This window comes from Cydia splendana, chromosome 4 (assembly GCF_910591565.1).
Source record: "Cydia splendana chromosome 4, ilCydSple1.2, whole genome shotgun sequence".
Classification (NCBI taxonomy): Eukaryota; Metazoa; Arthropoda; class Insecta; order Lepidoptera; family Tortricidae; genus Cydia; species Cydia splendana.
Genome location: NC_085963.1, coordinates 12,568,789 through 12,586,202, shown reverse-complemented (window position 1 = coordinate 12,586,202; position 17,414 = coordinate 12,568,789). Strand labels below are relative to the sequence as shown.

At 39.0% G+C, this 17,414-nt stretch overlaps 2 protein-coding genes and 1 long non-coding RNA gene across 4 annotated transcripts in view; 2 read left to right on the top strand and 1 right to left on the bottom strand.

The window, feature by feature from the left end:
• The window catches only part of LOC134789917 (uncharacterized transmembrane protein DDB_G0289901-like), a 77,613-nt gene extending 75,262 nt beyond the window's left edge, over positions 1-2,351 (top strand). Inside the window, exon 4 of the mRNA XM_063760610.1 lies at positions 2,342-2,351. The gene's annotated coding sequence lies outside the window, so the exon portion shown is untranslated. The remainder of the gene's footprint in view (positions 1-2,341) is intronic.
• Positions 315-1,309, bottom strand: LOC134789960 (uncharacterized). Its single transcript, XR_010144138.1, has 2 exons — positions 1,119-1,309; positions 315-1,041 (listed from the first exon to the last, which is right to left on the bottom strand). It is a non-coding gene; the product is annotated as an uncharacterized LOC134789960 (long non-coding RNA).
• Positions 2,352-6,994: 4,643 nt separating the features above from the next.
• LOC134789883 (potential E3 ubiquitin-protein ligase ariadne-2) lies at positions 6,995-16,847 on the top strand. 2 transcript variants are annotated; one of them, XM_063760558.1, is made up of 9 exons: positions 6,995-7,015; positions 7,108-7,415; positions 7,528-7,774; positions 10,387-10,562; positions 10,906-11,091; positions 12,683-12,868; positions 13,426-13,542; positions 15,603-15,755; positions 16,512-16,847. In XM_063760558.1, exons 2-9 carry the CDS (start codon positions 7,194-7,196, stop codon positions 16,680-16,682), a joined length of 1,458 nt encoding a protein of 485 aa, XP_063616628.1. In that variant the 5' UTR covers positions 6,995-7,015; positions 7,108-7,193; the 3' UTR covers positions 16,683-16,847. The 2 variants fall into 2 exon arrangements, with proteins under 2 accessions (XP_063616628.1, XP_063616627.1); XM_063760557.1 differs by having other exon boundaries at positions 7,001-7,415.
• Positions 16,848-17,414: the final 567 nt, after the last annotated feature.

Below are 17,414 nucleotides of genomic sequence, written 5' to 3'. Positions count from 1 at the left end.
TTTGAACCTGGTACCATCAGCTTAATATGCAGGGTCACTAACCACTAGGCCAGACAGATTGCTATATATTTAGGTAATGTGTACATATTTTCCCAGTACATGTCATCTTGAAACTTAAGTCATTGACTCATTGTCAATAGCGATGACAGCAAGGTGTCATCTATTGGGCAATAGCATGTGGAGTACTAGTATGTTTACCTTACTTTTACTTTAGAAAACCTTTTAGTATCTGGAATAAAAAAATAAAACAGCAACTTTTGTGTCAACAACAAACATGTGTAGGTACCTAATGTGAGAAATAAAACAATATGCTGTTAATAATCTAATTATTATTATTTATGAATCACAGCTTTTATGGCACCTAATTAGAATGATCATACTAAATACCTAATAATAATTAACAATAATTTTATTATCAGTCACCTCTCTGTCACACCAATTTTGGCAGTATTAAAGGGAAGAAATATATGTTACTTATACTTATTTATAACAATAATATTAGTGTCAGAAAAATACATACTCCCCATGACTCACTAAACTGGCTAACATTTGTAGGATCACTAGACCCTTTCCAAATAATAGTTACAAAATGTGAAAACTGTGCAGTCAACCAATTTGGTTTCGGGGCCACTTCATAACTTGCCACATTATGAAGGGGTACCGAAATCAAATAGGTTGACTGGACTTGAAAATTAAAAGTGTAAATAGTACAGTAAGCTGCAGAGAAAAGGTAGCCTCTGCAGCTTACTGTCCCATATACCTAATATAATATATCATCTCAAGGGGCTATTTTATAAAAAACAGATCTTTAATTGACTTTTTTTTTATTTGCCTCTGAATAGACTCTGACCACACTAACTATGCACAAACATTGCAATAAGAATGCATACACATCCCTATAAGCTATCCATACTTGATAAGTACTTGGAATGAAAACTTAGGATGGTCAGAATATACTCATACATTTAAATATGGGTAGTACCAGAGATTCGGTTGGTATATTTCCGTTGAGCCAGCTCCTGTAGTCTTGCTGGACTCCACCTGAAGTTAGCAAGATTTGTTTTTATTTGGTACATTATTGAATACAATTAAAAAAAAATCTTGATTTATTTACCAACCTTTTTTCGCTCCCGCCGGTAACATGATCTTAAGTATTCAATTTTTTTCCTGATATCCTGGTGACCGTTGCATTGGGAAAGTATTTTTGGTAGCACTCTAAAAGGACTTCGAATGATTGCGAGCGAGCGTCCTTATCAAAATATTTGGCGTGGATTAAGTCCCATAACCACGGGAAATCTTTATACAATTCCAAGATTACAATGATGGATTGTCTTTCCGCGTCACCTATGATCTCGGGCTCCATGTTGATCACATGATATATATATAGTATATTAGAGAAATGGCAGCCTTTAGGGCCTTTGCCAGAGTCAGTGAGAATGGTGACAGGTAGAGAATATCAACAAAATTAATTATAAACTTAGCAAGAAAAATCGCTGTACTCCCGTCATAGTAGTAATTGACGTTTAACATTCCACTGAAAATGAAAGCCGAGGGTCTACCGCGAACCACTTTCGACGTATTGTCTCTCTGTCACACTTACGTACGAATTTATAAGTGCGACAGAGAGGTTACACGTCGAATGTAGTTTGCGGTAGCCCCGCTGTCAAACGGTGCGACGCAGCTTACACACTATGGAAATTGGTGCGGAGCGCACCAGTATTATTATTACCTGTCAGTTGGTGCGACGTGCATGCCCACCGCACCGCTATTAATAATAATTATGTGCGATGGAAGCTTACAGACTATCGATAAATGCTCCGCACCGCACCAAGGTCGCGGTCCGGTGCGATAGTCTGTTACCACTCAATGTGGAACCACGTTGCTGTAGCCATGTCGATAAAGTCATATCGATAAACTATCGACATTTCTTGCAATTTTAATTTTACTTCAAAGGTTTAACGATACCTAAGGCCAAGCGCGCACCACAACTTTTTGTCGCGCGATAAAGTCGCAGAAATGTAACGTATGTGTTTATATGGCAGTGCGCGCATATGCGACAAAAAAATCGCAGCGATTTTAAAATTGTGATTTGTCACATTTTTCCGCGACTGCTCGCGACGCGATTGTCGCACAGTGAATTGCAGCATACGGAGCTGTATGGCCCCGCGCGCACTGCGATAATAAAATCGCACCCCGGACCTCAGTCGGCATTTGGCTCTCCAAGCGTCAACATATCGGAACCTGCTTCTCCAATGGAACCACAAGATGAGACGCTTGGTGTTGACCGTTTAATTATGGAAATAGAAGGAGATCACCTTTGTGTCTATAAGAAGACACGTTTCACGACAAGCGACTAGTACGAAATCCATGTTGAGAATGAACAAATCGTCGACTTTTTCATCGCAGTGCGCGCAGTGGATTTTCTGCGATATATTACAGCGCGATTCTAAAATCGTGTCGCAAAAATTAAAATCGTGGTGCGCGCTTGGCCTTATTGTGGTTATCAGATCACCATTGTATCATCACGCTCCAGCAGGGAACCAAGGGAAAGTTCAGATATTTAATTAAAATACATAAATACCTACTAAAATATGTGTTCCACAATAATTAAATTATTTTATTATATTATAATATATTCATTATCCATTAGCATTTCAATTATGTTTATGTTTAACGAAGATATTGAAGCTTCAATTAAATTTAATCACCATTTCGTTCAGCTGTGTAGCGTTTATCGATATATAACATGAATAAACTAGGTGAGAGTATACAAAAATTGCAAGCCGCGCTTGATATTTTTCATGATTTATTAACATGTATAGGGTTGGACATTTCGGCATCAAAGAGTAAAGTTTGTGTGTTTAAAAGAGGTTTCTTAAAGGATCCAATTCGTCTTAAAATAAATGTTACACTTTTAGAGCTTGTAGACGATATAAAATATTTGGGCCTTTGGCTAGACCGGAATTTAAATTGGAACAAACACATAAAGGTTATTGTAGAAAAAGCTTTCCGATATTTAAATGTTTTTAAAGTTTTAGCTGGTCCTGGATGGGGTATGCATCAGACTTATTTAAGGAGACTATATATCGCATCTATTCGTAGCCGAATGGACTATGCCAGTTTTTTATATGATACTAGTGCCAAAAAAAGTTTAAGCAAGTTAGATAAATTGCAGAATCAGTGCATGCGTACAATAGGGGGATTTATTAAGAGTACAGCAATACATGTTATGGAAAGTGAACTTCTCCTCCCACCGCTTTATATCCGTAGATTCTATTTGGCGAGTAAATACTGGCTCAAAACGAAATCATTCGATCCCACTGAAAATATTGGTATAGTAGACCACCTTGCCGCGAGCACTCAAAATCGGTTCTGGAGGCGGAAAAGGAAGCCATTATTAGTCGAAATTCATGAGTATCTCAAATCGGAACAAATGTATACAACTAGTCAATTGGAGATATTTTCCTTAAACACGTGGATCAGCGATGTGGATTTAACCGGGGTTTTAAAGTATAACATTAGTAACATGAATGTACCTAAACGCCAATGTAACCGAGTCAATTTACGAAAAACGTGTACTGACTTTATTACATCGACCTACTCAAATTACTATCACATTTATACGGACGGTTCTAGGGATACCAGTGACTCCGGTCTGGCTGTGTTTGATCCTCAGATAAATAGTAGTATTAAGTTACAGTTGAAGGTCACGACGTCGTCTATGAATATTGAATTGCTGGCAATCGCTGAAGCCCTGTCTTACATTGAATCGTTCAATACTGGTAGGTTTGTGGTGTTTACAGACTCAAGAAGCGGTTTACAACACCTGGCTCGTTGCACCTCGAACTATCGAGGCGCACCGATAGCCTATAGCATATTAAGGTCAATTCGTAACTTGCAAGCAAATAAAATTGCCATAGTTTTGCAGTGGGTACCATCACATATTGGGATACTGGGTAATGAGGAGGCAGACCGACTCGCTAAAGAGGCGGTAACGGACGGACTTGTTACTAAGTGGTTGCAATGCCATAGTGATTTTTTGTATGCAGTGAAACAGAGATGTTTTGATATGTGGAAAGAATATTTTAATGAAAGATCACTGAGCAAAGGTATCTGGTATCGGACTATACAGCCTAACCTGCTACGTATCCCATGGTTTGTGGGATTGAACATGGCCAGATCAAATATTGTTACTGCTCTCAGACTGCGAACCGGACACATTCCACTAAATAGTTTCGGATCCCTTATGGGTAAGGTCCTGTCCCCCAACTGTTCCGAATGTGGAGTACGGGAAGATGTGTTCCATATCTTGGTGGAATGTGTCCGTAACGAGCCTGAGAGGGTACAATTCATGCAGAAATACAATTGTAATTTTTATGACTTAGGCGAAGTCAACTCAATCTTAGCCTTCCCACATTCAAAAAAGGCAATGAAAATTTTCGAAATGGTCAATATAGGTATTGGACGTAGGTAAACATTTTATGTATGTTACTCTATGGTAGATAATAAGAGTTGATTTGTTTTGCTTTGTCACAATAAGGGTGACATTTTCACATGTGAAAAAACCCTTCTTTTTTCAATAAAGATTAAAAAAAAAAAAATGATTAAAATCGACTTTTGACATCCCTAAAAGAGCACACATATACGTTTTTACGCACACATACACAAGTTTGTTCCACCTAAAGGCCGTAATACACTATCGCACCGCACCAAGGTCATTGTTCGACGCACCGATAAGTAAGAGCGAGAAAGAGATATCGCTTTCTCGCTCTTACTTATAGGTGCGTCGCACAATGACCTTGGTGCGGTGCGATAGTGTGTTACCACTATAAAAAGGGTTCCTTGAGTTCCGTAAGTTCCTTGAAGTTCATCTTGTCAACAGTATGGTTGTCCGTTTTTGACAAACGGCATTTTTAAAAGAGCAAGGAGAGAGAAATGATACTAGTTGCTGCGCCGTCAAAGAGAACAGACAACGTTGGGGCCTTGATTAGTGTTGCATGTAATGAAGCTGTTACATTTTGGAAGTTTTCGGTATTTTTTTGTATTATTATTTAGTTTAGTAATTTACTTTTGTATTACATCCTGAAATATAAGAAAAACTAGCTCAGAGAATGTTTAGAAAAAGGAATAATCGGATTAATCGGAAGATTATTATGTGTAAAAAAATGCAGTTAAAGCATTATATTTTTTTATCGTAGATAGTTTCGTTTTGCTATGGAAACACTGCTTAAGTTTTTAGTAGAAAACAGTAGTAAATAAACGAAAGATTTTTCCCACTGAAATATGAAACCTATGGAAGTGAAACGTCAACGAATAATGCGTGCCACTGTGACGTCATCTTAGGACTAAACATGGCGGTTTTAGTGCTGCCCAGAAGATTTTTACTGTTACTAGGTTTTATCGATACATCGATACCTTTTTAACGTTCTCGGCTCATTTTATTTAAAATACTAAGTATGTATTATTTGTGCAGTTTATGTTTTAATAGGAAGTAAGTAAATAAATAAAAATTCTTTATTAGTATATTGTTATGTGAAACGATACTTTGATTGAGTAAGATGTGTGGAGTCTAGGACAATTTCGTGCTTCAAATTTGACAGGTAAACGAGTTGACGCTGTACTACTCAATACATATTGCGATTTTTGCGGTAACACTGATTTTCAAAAGTTGACGTTTGACAACTTAGTGACTGCAAAACACATGGCGCAGTACAGCGCCATCTGTTTTGGATGTCAGAATAAGTGTACGTGTTTTTCTTGGACTTTACCTCTCTATTACAATCAATTTTGTTGTGTTGCTAACCCTGAAGTCTGTAACACACTACCGCACTGCACCTCGACCTTGGTGCGCCGTATCTATAAGTGAGAGCGATACAAAATTCAAGCTTATTAAGCGACGGGTGAAAAAAAACAAAACACCTTCAGAACATTTTTTTATTACAAAAATAAGGAATGACTTCCGCTCTTCAACTTCTTCAACATTTATTCAGCAAATAGGCCACAAGGGCATTTTTATACGTCAACATTGAATTTACATACAAGCAAAAATAATAACAATACATTAACCATTTTATAAATTACAACTATATGTATATGGTCTCTTAATGTCGAATTATATAAAAAAACTTTAATAATGATATAAAAAAGCCCGCAGGGCAGCTTGTGGAGTAACGACCCCACGGACCCGAGTGCTCCTGAGAGTCGGTCAGGGTCTCCATCTCCAGCTCTTTCTTTTTATGTTCATTTCTTGGTAAGCTATAAAAATGATTTAATTATTAAATTAAGATAATTTAGTTGGTTTGAAGCGGGGTAGCATGATAAAATAAGAAAATATAAATAGGCAATCATAATATGTCGATATCAAAGTCGATAAATAAAGTACAACCCTAGCTGAAATGTTTACATTATTTAAGCGTAAAAATATAGTTAAATAAATCCAATCACTTCATGATCTATAACTGCACAGAAGAACCTTGCTATTTATAATGTGAAACATCCTTAAATTTCCCAGGAACATTAACAATAACCAATATTTTTCATGTAAATTATAGCGTACCTGTGTATGGTTAAAGATGGCTGATTTGGTGGTTTTCTTATGCCGCACCCTAATACACTACACACTGGCATATTCGCGACGTAATTATTCACATTTGGCTTCAATTATTTTCAATCACAAGCAAAATATTGAAAGATAATTAATAATTTTAATTTTCACCACGACTTTTTGACAGGACAAGTACCGGCTGAACTGACAGACAATGACATTTGCGTGACTAAACATGGCGGATTTTCGGCCGCATTAGGTATTTACGTATTTTCATGGAACACTTTATGTCCGTACTGAAATACTGTCACCTTTTTTTGCTATGGGTTACAGTACTGAGTAAAAACGAGATAGATATATATTTATGTGTGTGCCGTCAAAATGGGTGCTATTTCTATAAGCAATTGTACGTATAGAACAATATGTCTTGTCCCTATTATATAGGTCTATGATTTTTCCTGAAATAAACAAGTAAGGCCAACTTAAATGTCGCAATCTAGTCATTTACACTGACATAATTTGGTGTGTAGGATATAATTTATTTAAAATGTTAAAAATTTCAGTGTATCACAATATGTTAATATCGTCTTGATACCCACCCAACCTATTATCCATCCGTTTCGTCCCATCCTTTCTACATTTCTCCAAAATGTCTGCGGAATCTGACATGGAATACTCGGATAACGATGGGGACGACTACGATTACTACGGAGGACAAGATGATTGTGATATGGAAGCGGTGGACCGTAGTAAGGCTGATCCCGAATATTTTTTATACTCCTGTCACAAGGTAGAAGAAGTAGAAAAATTGTTAAACGAATCGATTGAATTGCTCAGCAACAGCCTACAAATAACACCTTCCCTGGCAAAGGTTTGTATCACTGTTTCCTATAAACTGCAACTTAAATTTTAAACCATTTACTAAAAAATTACAAAGTACAAACTTTCATAATCAAGTTCAAGTTTATGTGATTGTTTTTCAGGTTATGTTACATGCATATGAATGGAATGCTCAAGAGATTATAGCTAAGTATAAAAATAATGCGAATGAAGTGCTAGTATACAGCCGGGTGAAGCCTCGGGTCCCCTCCGCCCAAGCAGGCTCCAGCAGGATGTCCTGTGCAGTCTGTGCCAACACTCCAGCATTGACCAAGTACAGTGCTCTTGCTTGCGGACATTACTTCTGCAATGAATGCTGGGCTATGCACTTTGAAGTACAAATTATGCAAGGCAAGCCTATTTTTTTATACCTATATTCTTAGCTAAAACAGTTGTAATATTATCTATGAAAAACAACCTTATTGTCTTTATGATAGTAAATGATAGAGAGTAATAGTTTTTACGACACATTGTAACTGATAAGAGTGACAAGTATTATTAGCATTGTTTAGGTAGAGAGACCCCCCACCTTGAGCAAACTGTGTTGAAATCCGAGGGGGTTTTTTGGTCTATAAATAAAATACACAGGATGTTAATTTAACTATGACATCATCATGTCAAATTTATTTACATGTCATAGAGTAATATTAAATGCATCTTACATTATGGTTTAATCAGAGTGTAAGTAAACAGTGATAGAATGACACCTGTGACCTGGACATCGTCAGCAAACAATGACCCCTTGTTCAAAAATGAAGTGCATAATTTATTGTGAAGTGTAAGTAAGTAAGATGTCTAGGGTATACTTACATCAATTTAATAATTAGGTATATTATTTAATACTTAAATGTACAGTGATTATGTCCATGCAATTTTGCAGCTTGTTGTACATGTTCTATAAGGGGTAAGCAGTAATATGGAGCTGAGTTGTCCGATATTGTGATGTAATAAAACCAACAAGAACAAATTCTGGCATTGATCTAACACTTTCAATCACTAACTAATCTTCTTCTAACCAAGCTTTCCTAGATTAATTTGTTACTCTTCCACCAGATGCTATCCCAGGGGTTGGCAAACTTTTGAAGAGAAGAGCCAACCACAGTAAAAATAATAATTATCAGGAATCTCAAAAAGCCACATAAACTGATTTCAGAGGTCTATGTCCTCTAATAGTAGAAGAGCCGGCCGCAAATTTTCTAACCGACTTGATACCACGATGAAATGCACAATGGTTTCTCATAAAAGTGATGCTAAGTCCGAATTCGATAGTCTGCCACGGCGGAACTTGCCGAAAGTACGAAAAAAAAGGCCACTTCCGGTGCGAAAAAAGGGGGCTGATTTAACCCATCTGATACCGAAATAATAGTTATGGCAGCAGTTAGAAATTTACATGTAGACACAGAAAAACGAAGTCTGCCAGTATTTTTTTTGCCGTAAGTGCTTGGCAGACGCTCTCAAAGGTGGCCACCGGGACCCCTAATTTAACCCATCTGATACCACCATGAAACCAATTCCAGTCGGTAGGTATGAACCCTCATGTCAGGAATATATAAGTCTGCCAAGGCTTTTCCTGCCGAAACACCTTGGCAGACGAGATTATGTGAGCAAGGTAACCATCGGTTACCCTACACTAACCCATCTGATACCACCATGAAACCAATTCCAGTCGGTAGGTATGAACCCCCATTTTAGGAATATATAAGTCTGCCAAGGTTTCTCCTGCCGAAACACCTTGGCAGACGAGATTATAAGCAAGATGACCATCGGTTACCGCGCGTACACTAACCCATCTGATACCCCCATGAAACCAATTCCAGTCGGTAGGTATGAACCCTCATTTCAGGAATATATAAGTCTGCCAAGGCCTTTCCTGCCGAAACACCTTGGCAGACGAGATTATGTTAGTAAGATGTACATCAGTTACATGAAACCAATTCCAGTCAGTAGATATGAACCCTCATGTCAGGAATATATAAGTCTGCCAAGGCTTTTCCTGCCGAAACACCTTGGCAGACGAGATTATATTCCTGAAATGGGGGTTCATACCTACTGACTGGAATTGGTTTCATGGTGGTATCAGATGGGTTGAAGTAGGGTAACTGATATACACCTTGCTAACATAATCTCGTCTACCAAGGTGTTTCGGCAGGAAAAGCCCTGGCAGACATATATTCCTGAAATGAGGGTTCATACCTACCGACTGGAATTGGTTTCATCGTGGTATCAGATAGGTTAGTGTACGGTAACCGATGGTCGTCTTGCTTATAATCTCGTCTGCCAACGTGTTTCGGCAGGAGAAACCTTGGCAGACTTATATATTCCTAAAATGGGGGTTCATACCTACCGACTGGAATTGGTTTCATGGTGGTATCAGATGGGTTAGTGTAGGGTAACCGATGGTTACCTTGCTCACATAATCTCGTCTGCCAAGGTGTTTCGGCAGGAAAAGCCTTGGCAGACTTATATATTCCTGACATGAGGGTTCATACCTACCGACTGGAATTGGTTTCATGGTGGTATCAGATGGGTTAAATTAGGGGTCCCGGTGGCCAGCTTTGAGAGCGTCTGCCAAGCACTTTCGGCAAAAAAAAATCTGGCAGACTTCGCTTTTCTGTGTCTACATGACAATTTCTAACTGCTGCCATAACTATTATTTCGGTATCAGATGGGTTAAATCAGCCCCCTTTTTTCGCACCGGAAGTGGCCTTCTTTTTCGTACTTTCAGCAAGTTCCGCCGTGGCAGACTATCGAATTCGGACTTAGCATCACTTTTATGGGAAACCATTGTGCATTTCATCGTGGTATCAAGTCGGTTAGAAAATTTGCGGCCGGCTCTTCTACTATAAGTGTTATTTTTTAGGTTTCTTGAACCACAATTGCAGATTCTAAGACCCATTAGCCAATCCCTATGCAATACTATTATTGATCTTACCTATGCAATACTATTAATGTTAATGTTACAGGTGTGTCAAACACTATTCAGTGCATGGCCCAGGACTGTGAAGTGCGAGCTCCAGAGGACTTTGTGTTGTCGCATGTGGCTAAACCGGCGCTACGAGAACGCTACCAGCAGTTTATGTTCAAAGATCACGTTACATCACATCCACAACTTAGATTTTGCCCAGGTCCAAATTGTCAGGTAAGCACATCATGCAAATTGCTTCTGCGGTTCAATCTAATATCATATATAGGGTTTTGTTTTGACTAGAGCCCTGTTATTTTTAGCACATTTGACTTTAGCTTTTAATGTAAATACTATATTAAGTGCTATACAGAACTACATAGACAAAGGGTTGGAAAAATCCTGTTATTTCTTAGTTTTGTATATACTAATACAATAAAACTCTGTTTACCCAGTTAATACTATTGATCATCCCAAAGACGCGTTATAAACTTTAAACGCCTATTAAAAATGTACTTTAAAAAGTTGCAGAGACCAGAAGGGCGTATTACGTGAAAATTGCATTGAAATATGTTTGTAGTGGATATTCCAAGCGTGGGTGCGGACGGGCGCGCGCCGGGTGGAGTGCTCGGGCTGCGAGCTGCTCACGTGCTTCTCGTGCGGCGCGCCCCACCACGCGCCCACCGACTGCGCCACCATCCGCCGCTGGCTCACCAAGTGCGCGGACGACTCCGAGACGGCCAACTACATCAGTGCGCACACTAAGGTATTTATGCCAACATTGCTTATAGTTTCGGCTGTAACTTTTTTATTTTTGAAACACAGTCAAATACTTTACAGTAACAGTTTCTGAAACAAGTCATACTTATCTGCTTACAATATGTTTACAAGCCATGGCGCGTTTAGGTTAGGAGCGCCGAGCGTGCGCTGCGTTTGGCAGGGCGCAATGTATGAACGGCTTTGATTTTGCGCGATTGACGTGCGTCCAGTCCGCGTTCTTTCACTGGTTTACGGCATACGGCAGGCAAAAGCTCTAAACTGTCATTTAACAGGTACCAATGGGTCTATAGACCAAGAAATGTGATGCAGTAGTTTACTTCTAGCTAGAACCTTATATTTGGCCAAGTTTATGAAATGATTTTTTTTTTATTTCAGGCAACTAGTGGCCCATACATAAATACCTTAAAACTAGCAAACATATTATAAAAATATATTTTAAAACTAAACACTAGGGATGTACCGACTAGTCGCCGACTAGTCGGGAAAGCCGACTATCCGGCCACATTTGTAGTCGGCGATTAGTCGGCAAAAATGGCCGATTAGTCGGCACTTTATTAGTGAAAGAAAAACAGAAAAAAAAATAAATCAACTGTCAATATTTACCATATGTTTTATGTTTATTTTACTAAAATACCTATTCAGGGTGCATGCGAAAACTTTTGTTCATATAATTGACCGTTTGATCGTTATCGTATGTTGGTGGGCTGGTGTTTTCCTCTACAGGTCGATCTCAACTGATTCTCGTGTAATTTCATAATCAAGTTCGATAGTTTTTTTTATTATTATTCAGTTTTTGTTTTTTTTTTAATGGTGGAGCCATGAGGAACTACTAATGTTATTGCAAAATTTAGAGACTTAGTCAGGGCACGTTGCTCGTAAAGACGCTGACCACAGGGGATAGGTTCTTATCTGGCGACTACGTACGGGAAATAGAGCCTTGGAAATACCTCCTACAAGCTGTACTGGCGGTCTGCTCAGGATCGCAAAATAAAAGAATTAAAGACAGAAATTGAACGAGGATTCTTGTGATAGGTCTTTGAACCTGTAGAGAACACCTTTTAGCCAAGCTAAATTATGATGAATAGCGCAACCAAAGGAGCAAAACTATTGTTTTTCACCTGAACTTATACGAAACTAATGATCTGGCCGACTAGCCGACTAGTCGGCCGACTAATCGGCCATTCGAGCGCCGATTAGTCGGCTAGTCGGCCAAATCAATAGTCGGTACATCACTACTAAACACTACAAATCACATTATGGCTGCGATGCATTACGCAACCCCGCAGTGTCAGGGAGCCGGCCGCGGAACTACAACGCGGATACTAAATATGCATTATTAATTACTATAAACGACTAGATGTTGTATACTAAAGTAAAATTGACCAAGCCCTCCAGTAGCCAATGTTAAAATAACACAAATGAAAATATTTATTTATATATTGTAATTTGAATTATTGTAATTTTGACAAATTTAAGAATAAATTATAATTGAATATTTAGTAGAATAATTTTATTTATTTGTTGTGGCACAACTTATATTATAACGGCCATTGTTAAAACGTTATCTCTTGTTCCAGGATTGCCCTAAATGCCAAATATGCATAGAGAAAAACGGAGGTTGCAATCATATGCAGTGCGGAGCTTGTAGACACGATTTTTGTTGGGTGTGCCTGGGCGACTGGAAGACGCACGGCTCTGAATACTATGAGTGCAGTCGTTATAAGGAAGACCCTAATTTGACAAATGACAATCAACATGCACAGGTAAAAATACTAATAGTTAATATAGAAAAATCTATTGATGACTACTTCAAGGCTCGTCCACACAATTGGCCACGATGAGCGTCTGTGGTTGGCCATTGTCTCCTATAATCTCGAATAATCGATGAATCGTCGGTACATCAAAGGAATGCGTGCCGATGATCGTGATTGTGTCGACACATTCGCCAATATTCAGGCGAGGCGTTTTAATCGCCCATCATGGTCCATTTTTGTAGACGTCTATCAAATTTAGAGTGAGGCAAATAAAAGTAATGACGAATTAATAGAATCACACTCACATAAAACTAAACGAATACTAACAGCACGACGGAATGATGATTATATGAGTGATATAGAATAAAACATGATCATTCCTTCTGCATTTACGCCCTTTGCTTTATTGCACTAGTCTAGTGGCTAATGAAATAATATTGATATATTATCCATATTTTTAACACCAAAGAACTAAAAACATCACTTTTTTTGTCATTAATTTTTCTGCGGGTATAATAACTGCGGGTAGCAGTATTACTTATCTGATTTTATTTTCCTTATTTTAGGCACGCGAGGCTCTCAAAAAATATTTGCATTATTATGAAAGATGGGAAAATCACGCACGATCTCTGAAACTGGAGGAGCAGACCTTGGCAAGTCTCAAAAGCCGTATTAATCAAAAGGTAACGCTTAGAAAAAGAAAACCGTCTGTGTCCTTATCAAGTAATTGCGTACTGAACACGCGCTGAACAACGAAACTACCAAAAATTCATGGATTGTTTTAGATGTGTAAAGTAGAAGTAAATTTAAGTAAATTTGACACCTAATGTAGATGGTGCTGTAGGGCTCCGTACGTTATACGGCAACTCTGAGGACCTACCGTGAACACAGAAAAGCGAAATTTCGTTATCTTTCTCTCTATCGCTCGAATATTCGATAAGCGATTCGACAAATAGTCGAAGTGGTGTTCGCGGTAGGTCTTTTGTCGTCAAAAGTTGACGTTTGACAGACAACTAGTGTCCGACCGAAACATGTTTTTTTGCCGAAACCGAAACCGCTAGTTCGGCTTTGGTTCTAGTTTCGGCCGAAACCGAAACTTTTGTAGACTTGTTAAAATCGTTGAAAAAATGTCATAAAACCGCTTTTACACACATATTATGGGGCTGTCAACACCCAATGTCCTTGAAATTGATGTTACTTAAGCAGTTTTTTAAGAAAATTACTAGAGTTAGACCAAGATAATTCTGCAACGATTTTGATAACACATGCAGTGCAAGTGTTACTTTAAACGTCAAAACTTCTATGAAATTATGACGTATAAATAACATTTGCACTAGTAGCACTGCGTATATGCTATCAAAATCATTGCGGAATTTTCTTGGGCTAACTCTATTCATTCACCAGTCAAGCTAACATGTAGATACAGGGTCAAGCAAAAAACCAACCAAAAACGCGAGCGCAGCGAGCGCGAAATTTTTTGTTAACAATATCGCAAGGCCGGGTACCGGTCTTCACCTGGGCCTAAAAGTCCGAAGTGCCCCAGTGAAGCGAACTTTCATGTGAAGTCAAAGCCGTGCTTCAGGCTTCAGGATAAGTAGTTAAGCACAGACTCCAACCAATGTCCATTGTATTAAAAAGCGAGACCGCAGGCCGAGCATGGCGCAGCGAGGCCAAAGGTTAAGCTGAAGTAGAGGACATGTGGAACACAAACCAATGGTAAATTGAGGTAAAAAGTGAGGCTAAGGTCGAGCATTTGTATGAAAAACTGTACTGGGGACACTTTTAAGGGTTTTTTCTTCGTTTTAATCAATAGTCAGCTGTTCAGCTTCGCAAAATATTAACTATTGAGAAAATCAACTTTGCGGCACTAGTTGAGCATAGCCTTTAGCCTCGCTTAAAATTTGCCATTAGAGGTAGATAGAAAAATGAGTGAATAAGAGCGAAAAAGACATCGTTCGACTCGGGCCGAGCTGATACTCGGCCAACGGCTACGTGGGGCAGTGCTATCTCATTCACTCCGATACAATTAGAAAGTGTGCGCGTTATAGGTATTGACAGCCTCTTAAGACTGCGTCGACCGTCCAGTGGCGCTCTCATTAGTCGAATTGTGTTTTATAATAAACCAATTAATTTCTGTACCTATACATGAATCAGTATATGTAGGTATGTATTAATATTGTTGTCCTACTTATTCCCCAACTTTTGGTCTTTGTCCGAAGTGCCATTTCGTAAGTTTCGGCCCGGCCGAAAGGTTCGGCCGTATTTTGGCCGAAACCGAAACTACAGCCGAAACATGATTTTTTGGCCGAAACTGGCCGAAACCGAAACCGAACCTTCGGTCGGACACTACAGACAACCCCTTGACTAAAATGGCGCCATACAGCACCGTCTTCAGAGATGCTGTCGAAATCGTGGCTACGATTTTTCGTTGACCTTAGGGCCACCACACACTAGCGTCTCCCGAGCGTCGGCGTCAGCTATGGCTGCTGCTCGACGCAACGTTGGCGCGCCTGCACAGCGACGCCATTTTCCATACCATTGACTAGAAGCCGACGCTCAAAAGCCGCTATAGTGTGGGGTGGCCTTTTAAGGCTACACATGTTATACTAATTAATCAATGTTTGGTGCTATCAAATGCAAGCAATCGCGAAAGTCGCATTGGCGGCGCAAGCCTGACAGATTAGCCAGATCTAGACGCACCATAACTAGATTTTTAAGTACACAAATATTTTAATTTATTTAGGTGATGGCCGGGGAGGGTACTTGGATTGACTGGCAGTACCTGTGGGATTCTGCGAGACTACTGAAGCGCTGCCGATATACCTTGCAGTATACATACCCTTATGCTTATTATATGGAAGTTGGACCTCGAAAAGAACTATTTGAGTACCAGCAGGTAAGCTAAAGTTTGTTACATTCTTATCCCCTTATTCATAAACGTTTACTAAAGTTGACAAGCCGATAATAATCGTTTGTCCCTTTCCATCATACCAATACGTCGGTAAGGGACAAACGATTATTATCGGGTTGTCAACTTTAGTAAACGTTTATGAATAAGGGGGTAAGACTATTGACAAGGTGTAAAATTAATATATTTTGTTACAATTTGCTTGCAGTTTTACAATTCTTTAAGAAATGACGGCCTGTAGCGCCATATGAATGAATTGCAAAAAAATTGTACGTAATTAAGCGCAGTTAAGAAGCTGTGATTAGTCTTAACTTAATTGATTAATTTTTGTTACGAAAATTAACTATGTAAATTATATTGTATTTTATTTATTGTACTTAATTCGTACACAGTCGTATAAGTCTATAGCATATGCTAACACACTTTCATGCATCTAACTTAAATAGAAATGGCTTAACTGTGGTAACACAATGGAATCAATTAACAGACTAATTACAGGTGCTTAACTATGTACAATTTTTTTGCAAGTCACTCATATTTAAAGTTAACAACACACCCTAAAGCTCTTTACACACCTTGCTCAATTCAGTAACTGACGACAGGAATGAAGTAATACGTAGAAGTGAAGCGGAAACGCGCGCAATCCGCGTCGGTCCCGCTACCGCGTCAATGTGACGGAGCCTTTAGTCCCGCAAACGACGGTTTACGGGTTGATGTTGATGATGATTTGTTTGTTTCTTGCAGGCCCAGCTGGAAGCAGAGATTGAAAACCTATCATGGAAGGTAGAACGGGCAGAGACAACAGATCGCGGCGATTTAGAGAATCAAATGGACATAGCAGAGAAAAGGCGCACTACATTACTCAAAGATTTCCTAGAATTTAATACAAATAGTGCTTCCAGCAGTAAAGCATAACTAAACCTCAAGTATGAAGATACGCATTTTTTAAAAGTTAGTAGTTAACTATGTAACAGCACTTTTGTATATTAATTATGAGAGCTAGATTTTTTGTTCTGCCAAAGTATATTTATAAACAAGAATTGCAATAATATTTAAGTAATAATAAAAAATGGCAACATCTGTTTTTTTTATTGTTACTCCATCAATCATTCGACCTAGCCCCAACCAACCCCCCCTACACTAGCGTTTCCCGAGCGTCGGCGTCTAGTAAATTCTATGGCCGCTGCTGGACGCAACGTTGGCGCAAACTGCGCAGCGACGCCATTTTCCGTAGCGCTGACAAGACGTCGACGCTCAAAAGAACAAGCGTCTAGCCTTTATTTAAAGGCAGCAGTAACAGTGGTATTTCACCTTATTTTTCGGACGCGTTCGGCTCACTTCTGCTCCGAGCAGGTAGTCATTAAAGGCACTGCAGTCTAGTGAACCAGAAAGAGACTGGCAAAAAACCATGACCTTTCTATGAAAACTTCGACCACTGTGACTGTGACCTATCTATTAGTATCCAACCGGTTTGCTACAAACTACAGACACAGGTGTAATAAATATTGAACTCGTATACAAAAAATATTCCAAAATCCAGAGGAAACGACCGAACGAACGTTGAGGTTGAGAACGTTTGTATGGAAAAATGACCTATTATGTTTCGGAACTAAGTACGGAACACACATAATGGCTCCTCTTCACGTT